Genomic DNA, 14,270 nt, shown 5'->3' on the forward strand with positions numbered 1-14,270 from the left:
TCCCAGTGGGGGTGGGTAGGTACTGTAATGCCCAGTGGCACAGACAGGCCCGTCTCCGCCTAACGGGACTGGGGAGAGAGAGAGAAAGAGAGGGGGGGGCATCGTGAGCCGCTCGTGTGCCAACCCTGACAAATTGCATTAAGGCACCAGAGGATAGCGAGGGCAGTGCCAGCGTGAGGCTGACACATGAAGAGGACTGGCACGCTGTGGCGGAGCGGAGGAGAGCAGATGTGTGTGTCATCACACGCCTGGCATCATGCTGGAGGGGAGGAGGCATCACTTATGTTAATGGGCGTAAACAGACGGATACACCCAAACACGGAGCAATAAGTGATCGCTGTGTGTGTGTTGTATATAGAGAGAGAGGGAGAGGCTCGTTCTCTGCAGTAGCAGAGGTTAGTTATCTTAACTACATTGTCTACATGCCTGTGACAGACCATTGGAAACACTGAAATGCCAAACTACATTTAATATACCAGGAAAACAGCCATGCCATGGTGACATATTTACCTCGATATGCCTACTCCTTACTGTTGTAGTTTTTATTCTTTTTTGATTTCTTCTCATTTACACTAAAGAATAGCAGCTACCGTTATTTAGTTATTTGTACTCAGTAGATCAAATGAGTCCTGTACATTTTGTTTGTTCAAACAGGCTTGACACAAAAAAACATGTCGTCTCATTGCAATGTGTCGTCTCATTGCAATGCTAATCAAATATAGCTGCCATTGATTATTTGAACCGCTGGTCGGAGTCAGCGAATCGTGATGCGTGCGATGCTAATGGCCTCTGAGACTCAACGAGCAAGGGTGTTGCTTTAGGATCGATGCGTCATTGAGCCCGCGTGACCCTTCGCTGTGGACCACATGACCTCCAAACCCAGGATGTGATGTCGTGGTCATTAGAAAGGTTTCAGTGCGTCGCCGTGCCCGTTTAGGGCACATTGACTCTTGATGTCAGGTGTCCGATCAATGGGCAGAGGAAAAGGAAGAGTCGCACCACCAAACCACCCGAAGGAAGCCCCAAGCCTTCTCTCCTTCATCCATCGTTCACATTTGATTCAATGTTCCCAGTAATCTCTGTTATGTTTTAGACAACAGTCAATTGAACGTTATAACCGATGTTGCGTTATGGCCTTGTTCCACGTGTGCGGTTGGCAGTTTGATCCCCTGCACCTACTGTTTGCATGTTGCAGAGCGTCCTTTAGCAATCAAGTTCAACTTCAACCCCCCTGATGTAGTCTTCTATTGGCAGCAGATCCACAGAAATTCAAACTGGCCTCTCCCTAAACCAGTATTTGTGTGTGCAGCGAGAGTTGCATACAAACATTCTTAAATCTGAAAATGACTTGCTTGAACATCAAAGTATGAAAATGTCTCTCGACTAAAATGTTATAGCAAGTGGTATTTGTACTTTATAAGTCGGTTCTTATCTGAGACATAACAGAGAGGCCGGGTGCCGTCAGTCTAGAAGTAGTCACGGCACTCCGTCTCTCTCCAGCGAAGAGCCTTTGTATGTATTTCCCATCCAAACAAGGAGAGTTCAGCCAGAGTTCAAAGGGAAGTTGAGGGGGAGAGAGAGATGCCGGACCCCCTCCTTCTCTCCCCCCTCTCCCTCCCGTGTGTCAATTACTCCTACGTCTTGTGGGTCTGACTCCTCTCCTCCTCTGGCAGGAGAAGTGTTTGTTTTGACAACTGTGGCATTCAGTCAGATATTCATCACTTCCTGACCTTTCCTATTTTGATCGGATGAATGTATCTATAATAGACAGACGGGGACTTGAATAACAGAATGGCCGAGCGTATTAAAGGAGACAGTAGGCCTCAGAGTTCACCATCTAAACATTTGTCTCCCTCAAAGGTAAACATGTCAGTGGGGGTTTTCTTAATAAGCAGAGGTTTTACATGTATGAACACGCGGGCATCATTATCCTGGACAACAGTTGCGACGTTGGACCGACGATCTCGTCACATCTCGTAACGAGTTCTGATGGAGATACCTGCAGATGTTTCTTTTTGCCTTACGGATATAAGCCGTATCGTAGTATAGTATGGTGCCTGCAAGACGTCATGTTCCACTCCATGACGTCTTGTTATTGCGAGAATATCCCAGAGATGGATATCTGCACGTGTCTGGATCCAGAGTTTAAATCTTTTAAACCACCAAACAACGTCTTGGCTCTCGTTCTATGAAACATAATCAATATAGACACCAACTTTGGATGCTCCAAAAAGCCACTGATGGATCGCCAAATTCATCAACTTTATAATGTCCCATTATTCTGCTGCCCCGCAATGCGATCGATGTCTCCACTTTGCATATCCGCCCCGAGTGGACGGACGGATAGGCGGCTCTCCGTGGCAGATGAAGCGCCGTGAGAGGAGGAATAAAGTCTATTGCCTCGCAGGCGATCATTCTTTGTCAGGAGCGATGTGCGAGTCCGTCCAGTGTCCGTCTCCTCCAACAAAAAACGACTTGCATTAGGCTCGGCTCTTAGATGTTGCTCTGCTTCTCAGGGTTTTCTCAGGCTTAATATCTAGTTAACCTCTTATCCAATAGACAATGTTGTAGTTTCACAATAAAGCACGGCCAGTTGGCCAGTGAGGAACACATAATTCTTTATTTTCATTGTTTCTTATGAGTGTCCCCCCTCCTTTTTCCAGACCTGAGCAGAACAAATCATATTCAGCTGACACAAAAGTCCACACGCGTGTCAAACAGACTAATAATATGGTGATCCTGCATCGTGATAGATTATCGAAGAAGTTTGTTTCTTCGGGCTAGCTATCAAACCTTTGTTTTTTATATGATGAACCAATTTTTGTTAAACTATGTTTATTATGCAGAGATAGCGGATTCAAAAGTGGTATGCTCATTGACATCAGGCCTCTTCTAGATTAAATCCTAGTAATGAGAGCTCAGCTCCAGCCTTGGCGTGGGGCTCATGGAGCTGTCTTGATAATATCCTTTCGCTATAATGAAAATTCTGACAATTTGAAGCAATGTTTTAATATCAACAGAAATCTGCCTGAAGAAAAGATTTGTGTTTTGCTCATCGAGTGTACTGTTCTATTTAAATGTCAATGCTTTGGAGTTTTACCCCTGCTGCTTCATTTAGAAACACCGTTATAGGCACCGTTATAAGAAATGGGCCCGTGGCTGTGAAAGAGGAAATGAAATGGTGATCTCGAGTGCAAGCGGCTCAGGCAAGATGTCCAATTTTCCTCTCTTGAGGCAAAAGACACAAACGTTTTTTGGCGGTTCTAGTTGTTATTCCTGCTGCTGCTCTCATGGCACGTTATTTCACTGGAGGATGATTTTACAAGTAAAGTGTAGCGCTGCTGATCATTGGCTTTACTTTACCGTATGCCAATATTTTCACAGTTTATTTGTTTGAATATTTTTTCCGATATGAAAATATTCATGGGACTGTATTTAGATCCGGAGATAACTCGAGATACATTTTGAGTGTAAGTAATAGTGTGACTGGGGACCTTGCAGACCCCCCATAAGTCTCCCCACGAAGCTTTACACTCTTTGCCGGCTGCCGAGAGTTTTGGCTGTCCGCCCCAGAATAAGAGCCTTGCCTGAGGATTAAAGTCGTTTTCTAAGCATTTGCCTCCAATCCAGCTCCACAGTTATCACGTCCCCATGATATCCACAATATCAAAGATAAAGCCCACAGGTCTGTGGCAGTCCTTTTCAGATGTTAACAGCTCCACAAAGTGAAGAGCCAAGGATCGTGCAAAAGAAAAAAAGGACAATTCGACTGTCTTCTGGCTGTAGGTGCGCAGGATGACTCGTATGTTGAAGCTCAGTGCAGGTTTCTGTGTAGATTTAAGGGTAAGAGAGCGGGGGCGGCGTGCTCGCTCAGGGCAATGGGGAAAAAAAGAATTACAAGTCCTCTCTGTTCATTAAGATTCTGCAGAGGCCGCCGAGCGAGGATGAGATGAGAAGACCCGATGAGAGGAAAGGCAGCGGACGGCCAAAAATAGATCAAAACCAAACCCGGAGTCCAGAGCGCTGCTGGGCATGAGGAGGGAAGGAATGTTTGCCCTGTAAGACACGTTAAACAGAGCTGTCTGACTCGATCGCAGAGGGAGAGGCGCCCGGGAGCAGGATGGCACGGCTAAGGAGCTAGCTTGCTAATGACGGGAAGTACTTGTGCGAATGCTGATAACACAATGAAGGGGTCTTTGTGGTGATTGGCAAAGGATGAAGATTATAGAACGCCTCGAGCCTCTCCTTCTTATTTCACTCCATCTCCACGTTATCTCCCTTCAGTTTTGCTGTTCGGCTGTGATTAGTAGAGGGATAAGAGGCTCATGGTTCTTCTATTTTCCGCTCCATTAGTCGGACTCCCTTAAAGCTGTCGGTCTGTGTTTCAGCGGCCCGGTCTCGCTCCGGCCTCCCGCCCTAATCATCTTCCTTCTGTTTGTCGAGGCTTCTCGCTCCTCAGTTTCATTTGGATGAGCAGCGCATGTCAATGGGGGGATATTATTTGTGGAGTCGGAGTACATTTCCGTTGGTCTGTGTGTTTTTGTGATGGGTTTCAAGAATATGAAGAGGTTATAAGCTGGATCGTAAAAGCAAAATTAATTTTCTCTCATCATGATATATTTGAGCGATTTTAGAATATAATAATTATAGCTTCTTAAAAAGGGGCCCCTCAGTTCCCCCTGCCACTACTGCTGCTGCTCTCCCTTTCTCCCCAAACAGACCTTTAATGTCATGCTCGCCCTTATGAGCTCTGTGGATGGACGACATTTAAGAAACATCCACTTAAGTCATGTCCTCATCTCACTTTTTTCTTTTGTTCATTTACAGTCTGTTCCTATTTGTTTCTTTCAGGCTTTTTTTAAATTATCTGTTTGCTTTTATCCTCTCCCCGCTCTCCCTCCCTCCCTCCCTCTCTCTCTCTCTTGTATTTCTGCGGACCCACGAGTGTAATGGAAGCAAATAGAGTGAGGCGGCGAGGTAGAACCCACTACCTCATCTGGTAATGAATGAGCCTGGAAAGTTCAGAGTGAAGAGTATGCCGTCTCCATGGAGACTGGGGCAAAGTTGCCGACTGGCTCTGCTTGCTCCCGATGTCTTTGAAGGCCTCGGCCAGAATAAACAATGCCAAGGTCGCTGCTCCTCAGGGTCCGTTTCAGCATCTGCGACCACAAAGACGTCCACGCAGTCTTTGAGGATGTGGGTGTGGGAGCTGTCTGTCTGTCTGTCTGCATCTTTTCCATCTGCTGCCCCTTCATCAGACCCACCGGACCACCCTCGCCGCCACTTACCACCCAACTCACCCAGGTTTTCGGCGCAGACCTCCAACTTGTCGTCCATGTGTTTCGTGTCTCCTCTAGTTCCAGATGGAATGTTATAAACCTTTTACAGCCGAGGCACAAATGTCTGGCTCTCCAATAATATCCGCCCGCAGCCCGGCATATTTAATGTGAACCTATTTGTGCGTTCCTTTGTTGGATGTAACCTTACGGTTCCTATTTAGTCATGTTTTATTTAGCACTGTGTTGTTTGTTTTTTTGCCCTATTGCGTGCCCTCTCTGTCCTTCTGCTGCTGTCTCCTCTCTGTTACACACCAACCCCCAGCCTTGGGCCACCTTAATTCATTGTTCAATTTAATTATTAATGATCTTAATTCCAGGCGAGGGGAAAAAAGCTGCTATGTCGTTTGTTTATGCCTTTGAGCTCTGAGTCATTCACTCTCTTGTTACCACAGATGCTGCTGCAGAGTCAGAGCCTGCCCACACACACACACACACACACACAGTAAAGACGGGTGGAATAGTCACATTTCATTATCAAGGCAGCCTCTCATGCACTTTGAGCTCAGTATAAACTGAGTTGTGTGTTGGAAATGTCACAATACAGCGTTCATTGTCATAGTTGAAACCAGTATATTTCCACAGCACTGTACATTTAACAGTCGAAGTCCCATGTAAACCTGCATAACGACACTGTAACACAGATGAGAAGCCGGACCGGTGAAGTTGAAGACAAGACAAATGTATCCCATTTTTTACCAAATGCATACATGTCTTCAAACCTTAAAATCATCAAACATGGTAGCGGCTTGCAGGGTCGATGACAAATAATAAATATGACGTACCAAATTCTGAAAATGGATGTGGTCTATAGGGATTAATTGGCACACTGTACATTCATTTTAACCACATATAGACTAATGTAATGAGAAAGAACATCATCGAGCCGTCCAACCCCAGCTTTTGGCTGCAGATGCAACCCTTCGGGCACGTATGCGTGTAGGTATTCCACTATCGGCAGAGCGATGCCGTGTTTGTGTTTGGATTGTGCAGCTCACGTGTCAGGGTGTCCGACGTGGGCCTAGATGCTACAGGGCCTATATCAAGCCGTTAATTGGGACTGAGGGCAAACCCAATACAGATGGTATTTGCACTGTGTGATGAAGAGGATTTTCTGGGTTTACTGCAATCTGCAGGGCAGCTCAGGCAGGAGAGTGGAGATGGCCGGAAATTGGAAAAGAGAAATTGGGAAGATGGAGCGCTGAGAGAGGGCCTGAGAGAGAAAGTGACATTCAGTGAGGAGATTGAACGCAGGGATGTACAGAGAGGAAGAAGCAGCGGGAAATGCTGGCACAGACGACCCCTACACAGGATCAGGAAGAGTTAAATCCTCAGACCTCTCGGATCACGCCGCTTGGTCTGATTGCGCTTTGTTCTTCCTACATGATCATTCTTTGTTCACTCTTTACCCATGGGAAGTCTGGTGTTCTTGGAATCTACGCCTCATTTAGTGCCAATGGATTCAATTCATCTGTGTGGGCTAAAAAGCCACATCCACACCAGACCATGTGCTCCCACGTCCATTATGCCGGGTATAAACGCCCCGTTAAAGATAAAAAGTTAACTCACTCAACCTTTAAATGCTCGCTCATGCTATAATTAATACTGATAGAATCTCCTGGAAACTCATTCTACTTCCTAATGTGCAAAGTTAACTTGATAAACGGCGAGCAATAATGCGTCTGCGCCCTCCATCAGTCTCCATCAAAACGGAGAGCCGGCCATTGCATCGCAATACAGCGCTCACAGCAGCGGGCTTTCTCAGGAAGATGCCGCGCTGCGCATACTAATCCAGACTAAGAAGCCTCAGCGTCTCGGGGAAAATGAACAGCCGCTCCACTGTAAACGTTCTAGAGTCACGGTCAAACAGATCAGTTGAGTTGTAACTTTCCCAAACGGCAGCTGTAGACACTGGAACTCTACATTCCCTTAAACTTTACAACTAAACCAAGAGCAGCCCACTGACATCTGCTGTTTGTTTTTAGTGTAAAGGGTACAATTGGCATTCGTACTCGGGACAAACGGCCCTGCGGCAGTCACGGGTATTTGTCGGCTCCAGCTGCCGTTGGCAGTGATGGAGATGTGACACCCGGGCGACCACACGCTAATGTTTGCATCGCTGGAACGCTCGTTGAAGTGAATCTGCACACCTTTATGTTTTTCATGATAATTTAGTAGATTTTGTATTATTATTTTAACTTTAGGACCACTTTAAATTGCAACCATTGTTTTATTTCATATTCTCTAACTCTCGAAGATCGGCCAGATTCCCTCACACAATTTTGCCTTGAGCATCACTGCATTTATAATTTCCTTTTCAAAATAATAATCTCAGGATATATTTTCCCTCCCAAGCTGTTATAAGGAACTTTTCCTCTGTATCTAACGTATGCAGCCCAAACAACATCCCACTATTGTATCTCTGTTCGTCATACACGGTTGTCTTCTCTCTAATGTATCTTTCACCATCGACAGCAAAGATGATGAATGCCTTTTTTTATTTGGCAGCTTTTTTTTCTTTTCACCGTTTCCCCAGGCTCCCCACTTCTGTGTTCCATTGTTGTTTCACTCAGGACCTGAAGCCATTATATCAAAGTATACCCCGAACAAGCAACATTTTGCACTACTGTACCAAATATGGTGCAATTTGAAGGAGAACGACTGTGAATGATCTTTCTGCTGGGAAAAGCTATTATATGTGGCCGTGGTCCACAGTACGCTCGAGAGACGTGTTGAGACAAAACACCACTGCGTGGTGGTGGGGTGCTGAGAGAAAAACCATCACAATGAAGGAGTGCCATGTATGAAAGAAGTCTGTGGACCGCCAGTTTACCCAGTTCTCCAATAACATTCTGCGTCATTTTGCTTTTGATTGTGTCATGTCATCATTGGGAGGATTTGTGGTTGTTTTCTTGCATGAACTAAGCACCATAAAGCTTCAATGTTGTCTTGAATCGCTTTTGATTTGTTGAGATGTTGATATATTTTAACCCTTGTATACCCAGGCTGTATGAAAGTAGCATTTTGAATAAATACCTCATGACTTATGTCATCACTAATAATAGATATCTTGCATCAGTGCAATATATCTCTAGACCCATAACAAAAACTCCAAACTTTTTTTTATTCTCTTGAGAATGTCTTGACCTTTTTAGAGGTTTCTTGGAGAAATAATCAATAGCTTATTTTCCCATAGTTTTTAGGTTACTTTTCAAGAGGGTGATATATGTGCTTGGAATTAATTTGTGTTCCATTTCTTTTGTTTGACTATCAATTTTCGTCTTATCCGTAAAATATTTAAACGTTGCTGTTGTGTTATTTCCGTAGTCGTTTGGTGTATAACGATGATGTGAAATAATATTTGACAAAAATTCCCGCCTCACAGCTGCACCTTTCTCTCTGACTGGGCAGGAGGAGGAGGAGGCCATGCTTTTTTTTTAGTTTTTTTTTTTCTCCCTCGCAAACATGATGGATCACAAAAAAAGCCAGTTTCTAGAAAAACAAAGCCAGCATTTAAGCTCCTGGCTGCCCACTGTTCTTTTCTGCTGTCCGCGACATAAATCTCAGTCTAGGCATACAGAGTGCTTCCTCTAAAAGAGGGAAGAAAAAGGTTATTTGTTTCACTTTACGGGAGCGGGTGGGTGGGTGGGTGGTGGAGATTTCACTTTGTCTTTAGTTTTAGAGCCTGGTGGGAATGCGGGGGCAGCAGAAAGTGTGTGCCATAATTAGCTTTTTTAATTCTACTGTCAGATTGGCAGATTTCATGAGTGTGTGCGCATACTTAGCCGATATGTGCGTATACTGGTCTTTATAGTTGAACAACACACATGTACTGCAGATGAGGTTCTCTTGGGATGAGTGGTTATTCTGTCCTGTGCAAGACCTTTGGTACAATAACCCAAATCAGACGCATGCATATGTTCTCTCTCCCACACACACACTAATGCATTGGCAGATAGATCGGGTGCTGTGGTTTGGTTTAACCACAACAACAGCTGCTGGTGTCGGGCCACTGCCGTGTTAGCCAGCAGCCAACCGCTCAGTCTGTGGATTGACGCGGAAGACACAGTTCATTGGCAGAGTCTGAAAGCACGTGCTGTATTTATACCAGACTCAACACAAAAAAAGCTCTTGTGCATTACTCACAATGGACATGAAGGTCCGTGAATGGTGTATTTTGCAGTTAGTTGTGAATTAAGTTGTAACAGGCGTCTATTCAGGTCGTGGCACAACAATGAATTGTTTGTAAATCAGTGTTTAGTGTCTAATAAATTAGAGCATGGCTAAATTGACCTTATGGAAAGCCTAGTACGAAATAGATTTGCTTATTTTACAATCCTTATCTGAATAACATTCAAGAATATTGTTATTTATTATACACTCATTATGATGTCTTCTCTCACTTTTAATCAAGCGTCAGCACACATTCACAGTTTTAGAGACTGTTTTTGCCACCTTGCTACATTTAATGTTGTGTAGAAGTGGATTATCATCATTTGACGTGAGGATTCATTGGAACTTAAGTTATGTTTTACCTTTTGTGTGCTGTGAAATTTCCAGAGGACCTCCACTTAAACACAACGCCCGGGCCTGTGAGTGCTACGTTTGTCTCCCATGTGACAGTGTGTGTGTGTGTGTGTATGTGTGTGTCTCCCTCGATCAGGGCGTGTCTTCAGATGTTCATCAAGGGACCAATGAGAAGATGCCTGGAATGGAGACGCACACACACACACACACGCACACACACACACACACACACACACACACACACTCTCCGGGCACAGGCTCGCTCACACACAGATTAACGGGGTAAGCTGTGCCGCTCATCTGGGATAAATGCGGTCAGCGAGGGGAACAGCTGAGCAAACAGCTCTGGCAGGAGGCGGAGAGCAGAGCGCACAGGGAGAGAGGGGAGCCGGGATGACGAGCTGTTCATCCCGGCGCGCTGCTGCCGATCGGCTGCCACGTTGGATATGCATCAGCCCCGAAGCCGGAAGAATGGGGACCAGCGGAGGTAATGGCTAACATCAACTATGCTCAGCTGCCAGTTGTTTTGTTTTGTGATGGGAATAGTGGGGTCAAACTGGGCTCACTCTGACTTGGAGGGAATGCATTGTTGGGATGCCGGGGAAATGTGGCAACTTAAGAGGCCATCGGCATTTAATCTTAGAATACAAGAAGTGACACTGTAGAAGATCAGTGTCATTAAGATCAAAATCAGCAACAAATAATCCTACACTTTATCTAGATTTGTTAAACAAATCCTTATTTTTTTTTTTAATGATTGGCAGGGCTCCAGTTGGGCCACAGCGGTGAAGTGAGTCGTGTTTTAGATGGAGCAGAAGCGGGGGTATTATGCCGGGGCATAATATGTACGGTATAATATGAGGCCAGATGGCCTGATTCTGATAGTCACTCACAAACCATTTAAACCGCTGTCATTATGATTGATAACAGTGATCTGCCACATTTATGCTCCAGCATTCCAGATGAATTGGAAATGGTGGGAAGTTGTGCGTTTACATTCTGGAATGGATATAGAGTTTAAATATGTATTATTGAATATTGAATTATTTACTTTTATTATGTTTTTTAGTTGTTCCTCTCCTGTTCTTAGACAACATTAACAAAATCAGTCAGAAATATGAACTGATCAATCTGACCTTACAAAAATGTTTTTGGCAATAATTCAATCTAGAATCAAGACAATATTTAACACAATTTCCAGTAGGTGAAGCGATGACTTGCATCTAAAAGGTCAAAGGCCAACTTTAATGTGACGTCAAACAGGCGATAATGGCCAATTATTAAATTGGTGGCATTCATCGTAGCGGCACACTTGGAGCGTGGAGAATGTGGAGATCTCCTGTGCTGCCATGTTGAATATATATATATATTTTTAGTTGCCGAATCCACCGTTTAACCACGCAGACAAGTAGAGACGGATAGGTACGTCTCAGTGCAATTTAGGTTGCAAATTTAATTGTGACTCTTCAAATTTCCTTTCATCTCATGGCTTTGAGAGGTTGTCATCCTCTCTACCCATTGCGCTGCCCAACTCAATTTACTCAGACCGAAACCTTCTTTTAGCGTCGCTGCGGGCTTTAGGAATTACCGAGTGAAACATTTACTGTGTGATCCTGCTTTCTCGATTTGGCACATTGACATTTCTAGGACGGACTTGTTGCCACTGAACGTGCAAAATCTGTTTAAAATGTCTCAAGATATTAGGTTCACTTTTCTACACTTAACGTTTGACATGTGAAGGGTTTGTGTAGTCGAGTTCTCTGCAGTTTTACCCTTTCGTGTTTTTCCGTTAACAAAAAAAAAAATTGACGTCCAAAAACTAGATGTTTTGGTTTCAGAAAAGGCCTTTTGTCAACTGCTCCTCCTGATGAATGAAGATATACACTCAGGTTATTGGAAAAGACACTTGGCAAATCCACGCAAACTTTTGAGCTGCTCTCTGAGCAAGACGTTTCGTTGCTTGTAACTGCTGGTTTTATCTTCTCCTCCAGCGTTATAGACTACTGCTATGGCTGCACACCTGCAGGTCAGCAGTCTCCTGAAACTCACTAAAATGCCATTTGTGTTTTTCTGAGAGTGGCACTTGCATAGGGGCGCTTTAATCTTATATAACATAAAGTGCTGCGTTGTGCAGTGGGTATGTACGCTTATATACCAGCTTTACAAATGTGTGGCCTTTTCTGCTTTTTATCTGTCTTGTATGAATATAAATGAGATGGGGTTTGGGCAGTTTGTCGGGCCAAGAGTATTTTTGCCATTTGATATTTTGCAGGTTAAACTATGAATCCATTAATGTCAAAAAGAATCGACAGAGGGACTTTCCAGTCGGTAGTGACACTTGCCCGGCAACTGTGATCGATCTCTTACCAAAGAAACTGCTCTCATGACTTTGAAATGCGAGACTTCCATGTCCTCGACAAGCAATGTGCTTGAGGTCAACCAATATAACCGTAATGTCAGAGCAAGAACAAATAACTTTAGAAATTTTGCCCCAGTGTTAAGATCCCCAAAAAATGGCTGTCAGGCTATTTCAGCCGGGTTTTCGGAGATTACATTTCCTCCCAACTGCTATTCTGGGAGTAAAATGGCTTTTGCGGTGTAACAGGCTTTTGATGGGAAATGCTCCTAAATGCAGAGAGGGACTTTTGGGCCTGCGGGGCCTCCAGATGTACTACGAGTCTATCGCCTGTTTGATGTTCTAATGCCGGCTTTAGCTGTGAGGCTTAGACGGGCAAACAAAGAGAAATCCTCACACAAACATCCACTGTTCGCTCTCTTATTTTTATGCTGCTGTTTGTTCCGCCGTCTGCTGTGAAGATTGGCCGGTGAACGGCCCGTGTCGTTTTATTTGCATGCGTTGCCGCGTGTGTCCCACTGACTTGACTTTTCACTCGGCAGCAGTGGTGAGCGCGAGGCTGGTTGTGACAGGCTTCCCACAAGCTCCATGCATTATTGAGCTAATGGTAAGGTGGCAGATGTCTAAGTGTTTGCGCTGAGACCAACGTCCCAGTGGGTGGAGTCTGACCCCCCCCCCCACCCCCTCGAATGAGATCAGCAATGTTCCCCTCCGCCGGTCAGTGAGCTCACAGGGGTGTTTCTGCGTATACTCCCAGGAGAATATGGCATCTCAGAGCATTATTTTTGAAAGCTGGCCACGATCCAGTTTTAAAGGCAAATATCCAGTGCAGAAATATATATAATATTTCTGCACTGGATATCTCACATTTACATAATAAAAAACCCCAAATCAGACTAGTGGCCAAAGCAGTTCAGAGATTCCCTCTTTCCATTCCAAGATGAAGAGTTGAAATAATTAGTTCATTTTCAACAGCAGTTTCAGCAGAGAAAACATGCCAAGCAGTTGCAGCTCTTAGCTTCTCTAATGTGAGGATTTGAAGATGTTGTCTGTTGCATTTCATCATAAATTTGAAAATCTTTCACAGACATCTGAAAATCATACAGACATCTGAAAACAAATTCTAACAAAGTTCTCAATTGGGGGGGGAAAAGGGAGCAGTCGACAATCAAGACATTCACTTCTAGCATTATTTCCTTTTTGTGAATCCCTGCACTGTGCTGTGATTACACCTCAGGGGCAATATGAGGCAACGATAAATTGTTACTGGGCAAATCAGGTCAAGTAATTACTGAACTGAGGTATCAATCTAGCCTCTCTCGTTATGCTGTTGGGTGGTTTCAGTAAGAAAAATCTTTTCTTCCTAAATTTCATTCCTTGAGCTACATTATGTGGCAAAAACAAGAGAAGCACCGATTTGACTTTTTCCCTCCTCACACACGTACCTGTGTTTTGGGGCTTGGCTCATAGCAAGTGTACCAAGTACTGATCTTCTGCTAGTTTTGATCATTATGCTCAAAGTCATTGAGTGCATCCTTTTATTTCTAAGGCAACATCACGCTTAACTCAAGCCTTCATCATTACATTGTAAAGAATGTCTGATACCATATTCAGCCATTCAAATAATGATGAAATTGATGTAAATTACGGTATCTGTATTTGTGCATCTCCTGAAAACACTGTGACACGTCGGTCCAACTCTCCACCGGCTGAGGCCCAGCTTGGAATGGAATGGGGCTAATTGCAGTCATTAGCTTGGCTTTTGGGGGAGCGGCTCCGATGTTTGGACACAGCCGCTGGTAGAGACACATTCTGTTGTTTTGTGTAGTATCATCCAAAGCTAACTGGAGCAGCAGGGAGTGCTGGCTGGTGTAATTGGTAGATGTTAATTAGCCTATTGGATGGAGCTTGTACACTCCTGAGTATTGCCTTTGTGCACTGCCCTTTTCTGTGTACAAAGCCAACCTAATGCTTATGTCAGTGTGTGTGTGTGTGTGTGTGTGTGTGTGTGTGTGTGTGTGAGAGAAGGCGAGAAATCATAGGACGGCGTG

General features: G+C 44.4%; 1 protein-coding gene across 9 annotated transcripts in view; it reads left to right on the forward strand.

Moving 5' to 3' along the window:
• The window catches only part of kazna (kazrin, periplakin interacting protein a), a 129,915-nt gene that overhangs the window by 50,240 nt on the left and 65,405 nt on the right, over positions 1-14,270 (forward strand). Inside the window, exon 1 of one of the 9 annotated variants that reach the window (XM_078083964.1) lies at positions 10,127-10,350. The exons of 5 other annotated variants lie outside the window; for them this stretch is intronic. In XM_078083964.1, the coding sequence (XP_077940090.1) occupies positions 10,173-10,350 (178 nt within the window). In that variant the 5' untranslated portion in view covers positions 10,127-10,172. Of the gene's footprint in view, positions 1-10,126; positions 10,351-14,270 lie in introns of those variants that run through there. 3 more of the 9 variants (XM_040192795.2, XM_040192793.2, XM_040192797.2) reach the window with 3 other exon arrangements.

Source organism: Gasterosteus aculeatus, chromosome 2 (genome assembly GCF_964276395.1).
Source record: "Gasterosteus aculeatus chromosome 2, fGasAcu3.hap1.1, whole genome shotgun sequence".
NCBI lineage: Eukaryota > Metazoa > Chordata > Actinopteri > Perciformes > Gasterosteidae > Gasterosteus > Gasterosteus aculeatus.